Source organism: Xenopus tropicalis, chromosome 4 (assembly GCF_000004195.4).
Source record: "Xenopus tropicalis strain Nigerian chromosome 4, UCB_Xtro_10.0, whole genome shotgun sequence".
Lineage (NCBI taxonomy): Eukaryota > Metazoa > Chordata > Amphibia > Anura > Pipidae > Xenopus > Xenopus tropicalis.
Genome location: NC_030680.2, coordinates 27,403,317 through 27,416,254, shown reverse-complemented (window position 1 = coordinate 27,416,254; position 12,938 = coordinate 27,403,317). Strand labels below are relative to the sequence as shown.

General features: G+C 35.3%; 1 protein-coding gene across 1 annotated transcript in view; it reads left to right on the top strand.

Annotated features, from left to right (window-relative positions):
- The first annotated feature begins 2,795 nt into the window (after positions 1 to 2,795).
- LOC100485197 (mucin-2) overlaps positions 2,796 to 12,938 on the top strand; it is a 138,457-nt gene continuing 128,314 nt past the window's right edge. The window contains exons 1-14 of the mRNA XM_031900759.1: positions 2,796 to 2,934; positions 4,010 to 4,271; positions 5,930 to 6,044; positions 7,024 to 7,114; positions 7,210 to 7,325; positions 8,372 to 8,585; positions 8,690 to 8,815; positions 9,961 to 10,078; positions 10,809 to 10,951; positions 11,337 to 11,410; positions 11,535 to 11,604; positions 11,966 to 12,103; positions 12,464 to 12,628; positions 12,729 to 12,823. Of these exons, the coding sequence (XP_031756619.1) occupies positions 2,796 to 2,934; positions 4,010 to 4,271; positions 5,930 to 6,044; positions 7,024 to 7,114; positions 7,210 to 7,325; positions 8,372 to 8,585; positions 8,690 to 8,815; positions 9,961 to 10,078; positions 10,809 to 10,951; positions 11,337 to 11,410; positions 11,535 to 11,604; positions 11,966 to 12,103; positions 12,464 to 12,628; positions 12,729 to 12,823 (1,866 nt within the window). The remainder of the gene's footprint in view (positions 2,935 to 4,009; positions 4,272 to 5,929; positions 6,045 to 7,023; positions 7,115 to 7,209; positions 7,326 to 8,371; positions 8,586 to 8,689; positions 8,816 to 9,960; positions 10,079 to 10,808; positions 10,952 to 11,336; positions 11,411 to 11,534; positions 11,605 to 11,965; positions 12,104 to 12,463; positions 12,629 to 12,728; positions 12,824 to 12,938) is intronic.

The window sequence follows — 12,938 nt, the reverse complement described above, 5'->3', positions numbered from 1 at the left end:
GTCGCACGAGAGAAGTTATGACCTATGTGCTGTTTGTTTGATGACTGATTTGTCTTATTTTATGAATTCAGCTCAATGTCTGCTTATGGTATATATCTAATTAATAAAATTGTCTGATTACTTGGGTATTTCTAAATTAGGTATAATAACAAAATAATTCAGCGTGTGGAAATAGCCAGACAAGTTTATTTAATATAAGCCTAAATATGCCCATACAAGGCTGCCTTTTTAACCTGGGTGTGGAAGCCAAAGAAGTAATATTTCTAATGCATTACCCTGTATTATTATTTGTTTTGTTTTAGTTTTTGTGCTATGATAACTTAAAGCACCTCATACCTCTTACTTTAGTCACTACTATTTACTACTCTGCATGCATATGTACTAACCCATCACCTCCCATCTCTCTCTGTACTACAGCACTGCCATGAAACACCATATTCTAAATGCAGTTGAAGATCAAAGCTGACAGCAGTAGTACAGTGGGATCATGGTGATCTATACTGTTAAGTAATGTCTTTGGTTGAGATGTCACATTTTGCTCTTCAATTTCCAACCTGCAGCTCTTCTTTCTCCAACCTGTATACTGAATCCAGTCACAGAATACTCAAATCCAGGGAGAAGAATGCCATGTCAAACTAAGTGCAGAGAAGAAATGTGCAGTACCTGCACATGTAATGGCAAGAACTGCTGTTTCCTAGCAAGATGCCTCACTTTGCACTACAATCTGTGACTGTGACCAAAAAAACAATCATCCGGATAGCTGTGCTGAACAATCAAAGCATTAAAGTGTATGTAACCCTATTTTGGCTAGTATTTGCCAATATCCAGCTAGAGGGTATGAGCACGGGAACATGTGACTCAAACACGAAGGATAGGCCTTCACAAATGGGAAGAAATTTGCATACAGGTATAGGACCCTTTATCCAGAATGCTTGGGACCAAGGGTATTCCAGATAAGGGAATCTTCATACCATAATTTAAATCTTCATACCTTAAGTCTACTAAAAATTCAATAAACATTAATTAAACCCAATAGGCTTGTTTTGCATCCAATAAGGATTATTTATATCTAAGTTGGGATCAATTACAAGGTACTGTTTTATTACTGCAGAGAATAAGGAAATCAGTTTTTAAAATAATTCAGAGCTTTCTGGATAATGGGTTTTCAGATAAGGGATACCATACCTGTATGAGATGTTGCTAAACTGCAACTCTCCACTGCCAAAGGTGTATATGACGGAATTATAGACACCAGAGGTTCTCTTGCAATGAACTATAACTTTGTTTATTGGTGCAATACAAAGCAGATGCAGGGTGAATACTCACAGCACTGATGTATAGTTGTACAATGTCAGATGCAGTTGCAATATAAGCAGAATATTGTAGCATCACAGTGGAGACAGTTGTGGGATAATAAACAAGAGTCCCAAGGGTGTCCACCTTAACTGGCCTGGATCCCTACAGCTGACTGTGGTTCAGGGTTTGGAATTAGCCTGAATCCTATGTCTGAACTGTGGTCCCTACAATAAGGTGGCAGAGCCTTGGGTGCACTAAACCCACTACATCCTCCTTTGTTGGAGCACACAGCTGCTCTTGCTAAATAACCATAAGCTAAGTCACACTCCTAGAGTGTTCAGAGAGGTTCAAGAATAACATTTTACATGATAGAGTGAATTATTTGCTATGTAAACAGTATAAGTTAGAAATAAAAAGTACACTATAAAAATATAAAAATCAAGACAGTATCCCTTTAATTATTTAATTTCTTTGCAAATATTTAATTTTTTTTTATCCTTAAAAAGCTGTATACAATTTTCCATGTGATTGGTATCATACCAGTTTTGTACAATAAAGTGATTTTATGTTCTATAAACATATGAGGGCCTATGTGTGTGCATAAGTGCAGTTGCAGTGCCCAACTTTCTCATCAGTGAGTTGTGCTGCATAAAACGACGTTCAATAAAGCTACAAAATGCAATCCTTGCACTTTTGTTTAGTTGCACTTGGTGCTGCTCTGTCCTTTTTGCTTTCTGTTCCAATTTGAATGCTGCTAAGCCTATTGACTTCCTCCTATGGACCAGTGCCCTGTGTCAATTGCCACAATTTGCAACAACAGATTAGGGTGCACGTGTTACTAGCACACTGTACACCAGAAATTATGCCAGACAGAGCTCAATCTGCCAAAGCTCAAGCACAGTTGCATTAATTTTGATAAATGGGATGTAATTGTGTAACATTCAGCTCAACTGTGTCAAGAGCATCTCCCCTTTGTGACCCCTATCATAACAGAATTGTGGGGAAATTGCTACATTGTGGGAAAAATAAATGACATTTTCTCTCGAAATGGCACTTTAACAAAATTATGTGGGGTTTCCAGAAAAAAACCCAGGTAAGTTGAGGTATTTTTCCCCCAAGTGGGCTTTTATTAAATAAGAAAAACTTTGGCATTTTTTAGGTGCTGAAAAGCTTGAGCAATCATAAATCTGCCCCTAAGTAGCCTTACTTTTAACTGGAAAGGAATTTCTGGCAGTTGATATGATCATAATTATGGTCCTTGACAACAGCATCTGGGTATCCCCAATGCTAAATGCAAATATAAAATATATTTGGGCATTAAAAGAAATAGATTTGTTCTGATTTGTTTTATCTGATTTGTTCCACCTAAGGGCACACATGCTACTTTTTTTTCAGTACATAAATAAATGGAAACATTTCATTTTAACCTTTGGAGTGCCTTATGTAAATAATGGAGATTTCCATGATCCGGCTAGAAGAGGTCAAAAGGTCCTGGTGAGATGTATAAAAGGCAAGAAATGAGAGAAGCAAGTTGTCATTGCATGGCCAAGAAGCAAACCATGGAACTCCAGACTCCAAGGATCTGGGTATGGTTGGCCTTGACGCTTTCCTTGTCAAGTGCCTATGACATTATTCCAGGTAAAATTTAACATGTTTTGCAACTTTATTACTCTTCCCGTGATTAGAAAGGAGACTTCAACTGCAGATTAAAAAAGGAACAGTAGCGCTCCATTATTTTTATCTTCCACAAGTGCAAGAGTACTAAGGAGCAGCTGGGTGAGTGATGCACTTTGCACCTCAAGCAAGATAAAAAATCCAATGCAGATTTCACCATCAGAGGGTGCAAGTTAACCTTGTTCTTACCACCTGCCACAGAGCAGAACATATTAAATTGTTCACTGAGCCCTAACAAAATATTACATATGCACAGAATCAAAATGTCTCTGGAGATCTGTCTCTATGTTATACTATATAGGCTATGATTATTCATTGAAAATGTCAATTGTATGCACATATGTTAATCTAATATTGGCAGCTGATCCACAATATCTAACCGGCCAGTAGCTAAATAAGGCAGATTGTATAATCACAATAACACTACTGTATAGCGCTGCATACATAAGTAGCGCTTTATAAATAAAGATATACATACATACATACAATAGCTTTCCATATTGGAGAGGGGAAATTTACCATCTTCACCACAATGAGGAAAGTGCAAATTTTCAATGCGCTCATAATGGTTTTTTTTTTTTTACACATACTGCATTGATTCCAGCATCATTTCAGAACCATCTGGTTGCTAGGGTCTAAATTACCATACTAACCAGGCACTCGAGTGAAGGAGAGACTGGATTAGAAGTATAAGTAATAATTATATAACAGTAAAATTGTAGCCTCATGGGCTTTTATGGCTGCTGGGGTCTGTGAACTTCATCTAAAAGCTAAAAAGAAGCAAATATATATAAAAAAAACTACAAAAATTAAGACCAATTAAAAAGTTGCTAGGAATTGGCCATTTTATAACATACTACTAGGTAAGTTGAAGGTGAACATCCCCTGTAATGTGCTTATTTTGTAATAGAGCCAATATATTTAACAGTTAAATAAAACAGTTAACAGTTACAGTATGTAACTTTTTGTGATACCATATACAACTATTGGATTCAAAAGCATACAGCCTTATCACCTTGTGTGATCTCCAATACTATAGGTAGACCTGTCGACCACACTAAGTCTATATGCAGTTCATGGGGCAACTTCCATTACAAGACATTCGATGGAGTGATCTATCAGTTTCCGGGCACCTGCAACTATAATTTGGCTTCACACTGTGGGGACTCCTACCATGAATTTTCTGTCCACATCCAGCGTGCCATAGAGGATGGTGACCCAGTCATTCACCAAATCTTTATGCAAATCAAGGATGTAACTATAGAACTGAAGAGAGATGCTGCGAAGGTGAATGGGCAAATGTAAGTCAATTGCATATGTTTACACTTTCTGTTTTTCTTATTTCTCCAAGAGTATCTTTGAATTCAGTGGTGTCCTCTACTGCACACCTTGCCACACTTATTTAGAATGTTCCCTTGTCTTTTTTCAGAAACATCTAACTTTGTTACCTCTTAATAATTAAAAAAGAATAAAAGTTGCTTTTTATTTAAATATGTAATGACATTTTACACAATTTTTTTTCAATACATGCTTTTAAAGAGGACCTATCAAGTCCAAATACATCTGCAAGAGTTTACTTTGGGACAAAAATCAAATTCATATTTGCCATACAGAGTTGCAGCACGCCCTGTGTAAAGTTTGATAACTTTGATATATAGGGTTGAAACCTTGGGGTTTAAGGAAACTGGCGGGAGGCAGAAGGTAACATCAAAGGGGGCTAGTGATGTCGGGGGGTCAGTGATGTCAGGTTTGCGACCAGTGACATCAAGAGCAGGGTTATGATGTGACGATAGGAGATGGGCCAATTGCCACATCAGTCCTGCCAAGTTTTCCCAACTTGAATTAAGAATTAATTATACCTTAATTGAGATCAGTTACAAGCCTGTTCATGCGTTTTTAATACACAATTGATTGTTTTTGGACTATAACTCGGTGTTGCTGGTCTTTTTTGGATATTTAAATCATTTTCCTTGCACCCGAGCTAAGAGCTGAAGCAGAGTGCCACCCTGGGTTCGCTATATATATATATCGGATTTTTTTCAATACATTTTTTCACTTTATTGCCAAGTCCTTGTGTGTGCGGCTCTCTGTCCATATATATATATATATATTTTATTTATTTTTTTGCGGTGAATCATAATGTGGCTAACATTCCTTTAATATGATGATGCAAAACAGTTCTTCTGAAAAGAAATACTCTCTCCATTTTAATATTTTTATATTTTTCATAGAAAAAAATGTAATGTTCTAATTCAACTACTTGGTTAGACCCATGCTCATTTTGGGAAGGGATTAGATCAGTATGTACCCCAGCTGCATGTGTAAACCCCAGTAGGTCAGCATCAGATTTTTTCACTAGATTTACTTTAATGAGAAACATTTATGACAATTATCTAACATACAGAGATTATAATGTATTTTTTCTATATTATATTATACACTGTAATTAAATAAGTGGATAAAGGACATACATGTAAAATTCTGGCAATACATGTTTATTGCTTCTATATCTAGTTGCAAGAACAAATTATATGGAGCCAGATATACACAGATCTAGTGGGATTCTCATTAGAGGATTCTTTCCCTCATTAGAGAATTCTTTCACTTTGAGCTACAACTCAGGAGTATTATCAAGCATCATTTAGCTGCTGCCTTCCAATATGAAAAACACTAGTAGGAAGTCACTACAACATGACGTTCTAGCTACTGCTGCACTCCATCTCACACTATCGATTAATATTTAAACAGAAATTGTTACTGTATGTATAAGATCATTCAGAACTGGAATGGATTACCTGGGATGCCAGGAAGTGTAATTCAAAAGTATCTCAATCAGAAAGCACAAAAGAAAATTAATTGTCCGGTGGTTAATCATTTTTTCGTTTGCTTTTTAATAAAATACTTTTGTTTCTAATTGTTTTTGTTAAGATATATTTGATTGATTTATGTTATTTCTCAGCTTTGTGACCCCTTACTTCAACTATGGAGTTTTCATAAACAAGAAGGATGGGTACACAAAGGTGCATACAAAGATTGGCCTGACCCTCACATGGAACCAAGAAGATTCAGTTATGGTGAGTATCTTGTATCAGAATACTATATGGCACTATTTTTGCACTTAAAACACTGCATGGGTCATTGTGCAAGTAACAGAAGGCACTTGGGCTCTGTTTTGGAGCAAAAAGGCATCTGGCTTCCTTTGCTAATGCAGCACTGACTAGGCATCCTCAACAACCCACCCACCCACCACTATCTTTTTGCTTTGTCTTCAGATGCATGGTAAGAAGTAGCAGAAGTAGGTGCAGTACATGTCAGGTCCCTGTCCTTAAGGCAGGCAGTAAAGACTGGGCTGAACTGCATCTCTCTTCAGAAAGCACCAGATTTTTTTATTTGGTGCTCCATTCAGGGAGCTATCACCCCAGGGAGCACAATTAGTGTTAAATAAGCACTATGAGTTAGGCTTTTCCACTTGTGCCCCAGGGTTGTGAATAACCCCTTACACTTTTCCCCACAAACATTAATTGTTTTTGTGTAAATTGGAGCATGTTTATAACAAATTTTAAATGAGTTTATCACAACCACATTCAATTGTGGTGATTAATCATGGGTAACGTCTCCCAATTGTCCATTTATTTTTAAGCAAGTTGATAACTCATGACTGCCTAAAAATCAGGGTGACAAAAATTTTTTCACCTTGCTTGAATGCTTACGTTATACTTCCTAGTGGCTTCCATAGCATCTCAACAGGTTTTTGGTAACAAGATTTTGTTTTTTTAGTTTCTTAAATATTTGAACAATATTAATAAGTAATTAATATTATAACAATTAATAATTAATAATAATAATTTAGCAACAAATTAGATTTAAGGAAATGTCATGGTTATTGATATTCCCCCCTCCCAAATGTTCAGTTTGTTAGAAAAATATAATTCAGATGCTTTATTTTACAAAGACAGAAGACCTGTATAATTTACAAGAAACAATGTTAGAACCCAAATCTTTTATAATTTAAGCAATGAAAAGTTGACCCAAAGTATTTTTATTCCTGCGCAGTTGGAGGTGGATGCCAAGTATCAAAACAAGATGTGTGGACTCTGTGGGGATTACAATGGCGCTCCAGTCAGTAATGAATTCTATCTGAATGGTAAGTTTGTATCCTGAATTATCCTGAATTCATTTTAGAATACTTTTGGGTCACTTTGCTTTTTTTTATTTATGTATGGATCTTTTCACTTTTAGATATGCCACTCAACCCTATCCAGTTTGGTAACATGAAAACCATTAACGATCCAACTATTACCTGCACAAATGTAGATGAGAGCCAACAAATGAATGTTTCCAGTTGTGGTCAATATGTAAGTATACTGTATATGCATTTATCTCTTACTTGCAATATTCTATAAAAGTGTCTGTGAAATATTTATGCTATAATGCCTATTTTTATAGTGCTTCACTTTTAGAATAGAAACCAAATCAGAAATTCGCTGCAATTTAAATAATAGTATAAAACTTCTGTTTGGTTGTTAGTTATATTAATAAAGGAAAGCCAATTAGGTTCCTATACAGTAGTGGAAAAAATGGCAGCCTGTATTGCTAGACTGAAACTAACATTCATGTTAATCCAATGTAAATATGGGTCTTAGTATATCAACAAATATATATGCAAAATTTCCTATGCTCTAACAAGAAAAGTTAGATGCTCTCACATATTGTGTAAAGTATATTAGCTGTGTTATGTAATATTCTCTGTTCTATCCACTGCTCCATTTTAAATGGTTACTTTTCCATTTGCCATTATCCTAGTGAGTGACCAAACGAAGATTAAACAAAAACAAAAAAAAGAAAGTATCAGGCTAGTCTTTCACTTCCCACTTGCATCACCAAGGTTTAATATAACAGGAACAGTTTTCACTTCATGCTGTAAACCAGGGTTCCCCAACCTTTTTTTTACCAATGAGCCACATTCAAATGTAAAAAGAGTTGGAGAGCAACATTAGCACGAAAAATGTTCCTGGGGTTACAAATAGGGGCTCTGATTGGGGATTTGGCAACCCCTATGTGTACTAACAACCTATATAAGAGTATGTTTGGTAGTACACCTGGTTTTTATGCAACCAAAACTTGCCCAAAAGCCAGGAATCCAAAAATAGACATCTGCTTTGAGGCCACTAGGAGCAACATCCACGGGACCAGTGAGCAACATGTTGCTCCTGAGCCACTGTTTGGGGATCACTGCTGTAAACAATGGATTAATATGTCAAACAACCTCGATATAAGTTTCTCCAGAAATGTCAGTCATATAAAGCACTTTCTCCATTAGTTACAATATCTAAAAATCAGTACTCTAGGATGTATATCATAGACTACATTTGAAGATAATTCCATTTGTTTCTCTTTCCAGTACTCTGTGTGCAAGAGTTACCTCACCCAAAATGCCTTTTCATCATGCCAAGATCTTTTTGATGTTTCCGATTACGTTATGGCCTGCATGCTTGATGTGTGCTCCTGTAGCAGTGCTGATGCCTCATGTCTATGCAGTACATTAACTGAGTATTCAAGGCAATGCACTCATGCAGGAGGGATCCCACAGAACTGGAGAACCAATGACCTCTGTCGTAAGCATCTTTATGTCTTCCTTATAATTGTGCCTTGTAACTTTTATATACAGCATCATAATACCACAAACACTTAATTAACAATTTTCTTACTTGTTTTAAAGCTAAACGGTGCCCTGGGAATATGATATACAAGGAAAGTGGTTCCCCATGCATAAGTTCCTGTTCTCATCATGAAGTAAAAAGCCTTTGTGAGGAGCACAATATTGACGGCTGCTTCTGTCCTGATGGTAAGTCTTGTGGAAATGTTATACTACATAGTATCTAGCAAAAGGAAAAGGTTGCATTTAGTTATTTAGCTCTTTATTGATTGCCCTAAGTTGAATCTGTTACCATATTACATGTCATCTTCAGATTCCCGGAGGGCAAGTGCTAGAGTGCTAAGGGAAGCAATGGCATACCGCTTAGTGCTCATCTAACAAACAAAGCAAAGCATAGGGTCAGGAGGCTGCTGCTCTATAGCAGAACACAGTGTTCAAAGTGCAAAAAATTGGCTGATCGTTGCTTTTTATTTAAACTTTACACTCTGTGTTCAGCAATGTCAATTATTTTTTATATCAGTTACACTGAAGAACAACAACTTTAGAATAAGATATTTATTTTAAGACACTAGAGACAAAGATTAAAGTGATAACACAAGTTATTGCCTTCATAATCTCACCAGTGGATTATAGCTAATCTTATTTGAATTTTAATGTATTTAATTAACAAAAAAAAAATGTCATTTCAAAATGCTAGCATGTGCCCTTCTTAAAAGGGGCATTGATACAGCCAAGTATTGTCAAATACAAATTTTTTGGGTATGGGTGAGAAAAATATAATCTAGAATGAAGATTAATTTGGACTGATAATTCACAGAACAAACTTTTCCAACCCAATCATTAGATGGAGGTCTAAAACTAATAATATGTTAGTGTAAGGTACAGTAGTATATACTACAGCTAGTCATCATTTATAAGTATGGTTATTGTAATGCACTTGGAGACATTATAGACTCTAACCTCCAGTGTCAGTGTTACAAACAATGAAGAGACCCACAGGAGCACTAATACAACTCCCCTCACCTAGGAGAAATATAGAAATACTAGTACAGGTCTGGTGACAAGTAACAGAATCTGTGGGCACAAAATGGTCATAAATTAGACAGATAAGAACACTGGAAATAGCAGTGATAAAGGGGGTAAAAGTTCTGTTGCAAATAGTGTTGTCAGTTGTCACATTTTTTTTTCTTTTATTATCAGTCTTTAGGTTGGGGATGTCAATGACATCACTTGGGAGTGGTGAAATGGGTGGACTAGGCAGGGGATTGGGTGGATGGAGTGTGAAAATTCCCTTACAAAAGGAAATGACAACTGACTCTCATGGCTTTCTTTAGGCACAGTGTGGGATGACCACAATAACGCCGGCTGCATTTCAATTAGCGAATGTCACTGCAAGTATCAAGAAAAATTCTATGCTCCAGGATCAAAGATTTTAAATGATTGTGAAGAATGGTAAGGATACAGCATAGCTCATGTCAAATTTTTTTACTAGTATCTATATATGCATAAATGTAAACACAATGTAAATACCTTCATATACATATTTTTTATTAGTTATTCATTTTAGTCATATATTTTTTTCATTTAGATAACAAGTACATTGCTTACTTGCCTACTTTGCCTACTTGCAAAGCAAGATGTTTAAAACAATTTTTCATTTTATTTTAAAAATATATTAAAGGTAGAGACTGACAAATACCAAACATCTCAATATTTTGTCTAAATATCTAGATATGTTCTCTATATTTTTTAAATATTAATTTACCTTCTCATTAAATGGGCATATCAAGACCAGAAGTAGTAATAATTACTTCTTTGATAAATACTGACAGTTTCCTTCAGTTAAATAAGGTCTATAAATAAAGCTTCAAAGAAGTGTCAGACAAGCTACAGTTTCATTCATACCCCTGGCTGTGCTATCCCCAAATGTTCTATTATGGTAAAAATGATATATGAATTAATTGGCAATTATTTAATAAAGTCAAGATAAAACAATTATAAATGCAGATATATGTGGAAAGGTATCTGTATACATACTCTTCTGTTGCCCTTGAAACCAATACAACAAGATCCACTGGGGACAGATAGTTATTTTACATCACTTTTGTTCTAGCAAAAGGAGCATGCTATGCTATGCGTTTAGGTTCTTTATAAGATTTAAAGCTGTTTCTCCCCTTTTTAGCTCTTGTAATGCAGGAAAATGGACCTGCACGCATGGAGTATGCCCCAAAGTTTGTTCCATTGAAGGAGGAGCTCACTTCAAAACATTTGATGGGAAGCCATACAAGTTCCATGGCAACTGTTACTATTTGCTGTCTAAGGCAAGTCACATATTATATTTCAACTGAAATTCATTTTTTAAAAGGGATCATTATGAAATCTGTATTGAAGCACTTGAAGTAATATTAGTGGGGTTTTTTTGTAGAATTTTGAAGCATTAATCCTTATTGTGTGCTTGTAAATATAGCATATCTTTTTGTACCATGTTGTGGCCTCAGTTTCTCAGTAGCAAAAATCTGTTGCTGTTTTTTTCATGCTTCATATAATGATTTATTTTGTACTTTATTTATGGGGGATTTTCTTTATCATTTCTGTATATCAAATGTTTATTGTGTTATAAATAACAAATAACACTTATTTATGGCTTTTGTTTTTTATTGGTTTAACCTCTAGATCAGTTTAAATAATGGCGGGACCCACAATATTGTAGCAGAGATGACGCCATGCAATGCTTATTCACGGGAGACTTGTCTGAAAAACATCCAGTTCTACACAGATGACAATGTGGGTTTGTGGAAGCATTTTCCATATATTATATTAGATATATCACTATAAATTCATATTATAACATTATTTATTTTCAATAATATTTAAAGTAATTTCACATAACATTTCTTAAATTATGCAGGTCTTGTCCATCAGAGCCGACGGATCTGTTTTATTAAATGATCTCAAAATAAGCCTCCCTCATGTTACAGGTAAGATCCATTATATTGTAGGAATTTGATATTGAAGAAGATATTAAAAATGTTTTACTGCTCTAGTAAAGGCTCAGATAAATATACATGCAAAAAGAAAATGCAGACATGACCTGTAATTTTAGCCACGCTTTGTTTGTTAGTTTTATGTTTGTAGTGATATTTCTACTCCTAAAGAATCCACCACTTCCATTTTTTGTGAGATCCACTAAAATGTGTAAATTACTGAATGACAGCAATGCAAATTGGAAACTCTGGCCTGAGTGGAGTTTTTTGGCCCTCAGACTCTGTATAGCATAATCATTTTAGTAAAAACTTAAGCAAAGCTGGTATAAACAGACTTTTGATAATATCTTTCTAGGAGGTTTCTCAGTTATACAGCCCACGGAATCAAACATCTTTGTCAAGACAAAATTTGGTCTCCAGATGCAAATCTATCTCCTACCACTGATGCAGCTGTATATTAGCATGGATAATTCTGATAAGAATACATTTGAAGGTAAGGTTACATTTTAAGAACATAAAAAATGATTTCTAACTAATCTATAGAAAACTTGCCATTTCACCCAACTCACCCGAAGACATGACTTTTCCAGAACCTTTTTGTATTTTTTAAAATGTGTTTGCCTTAAAAAGGGGCCACATAGCTGTCCCAAAAGGCAACATTATAATATAGTTATTAGACTGAAAAAAGACATCATGTTCATTGATGAACAGTAAATAAACTCACCAGTAATGAAAATTATTGAAAAGTTATATAGTTCTTGAGTAAAAAAGGACAACTACCAATAAAGTACAGCCATTCAGCGTTTTAAGGATTGGTGATCCACAGTGGTTAAAAATGTTTTCTTCTTTGCAGGTCTTTGTGGTAACTTTAATTACAAAGAAGGAGATGACTTCATAACATCTGCAGGTATAGAAGAATCAACAGCATCAGCCTTTGCCAACACCTGGAAAATACAGTCTACCTGCCAAGACTCAGTAGAGGTGTTAATAGATCCTTGCAGCTTCAGCATGGAGACTAGTAAGAAACTTTTAAATTATATCAGTCACAAGGGATGTATATGGCTCATACCTTTTTATCAGTTTCTCCAATATTAAATCTTTTCATTTATCTCCTACAGAAATCTATGCTGAGAAATGGTGCTCTTTGCTGAGAGATTCAGAGTCTCCTTTTTGGAAATGCCACTTTGCAGTAGACCCATCTGAATATTATAAGGTAATTCTTCATAAGCTTTAACTTTGTCAGTACCTTAAGGTAATGTTACACATTTAGTATTATTTCATTAATATTTCTTTCCTCTTTGTGGAAATGTAGTTGTTGTTGGCCATGG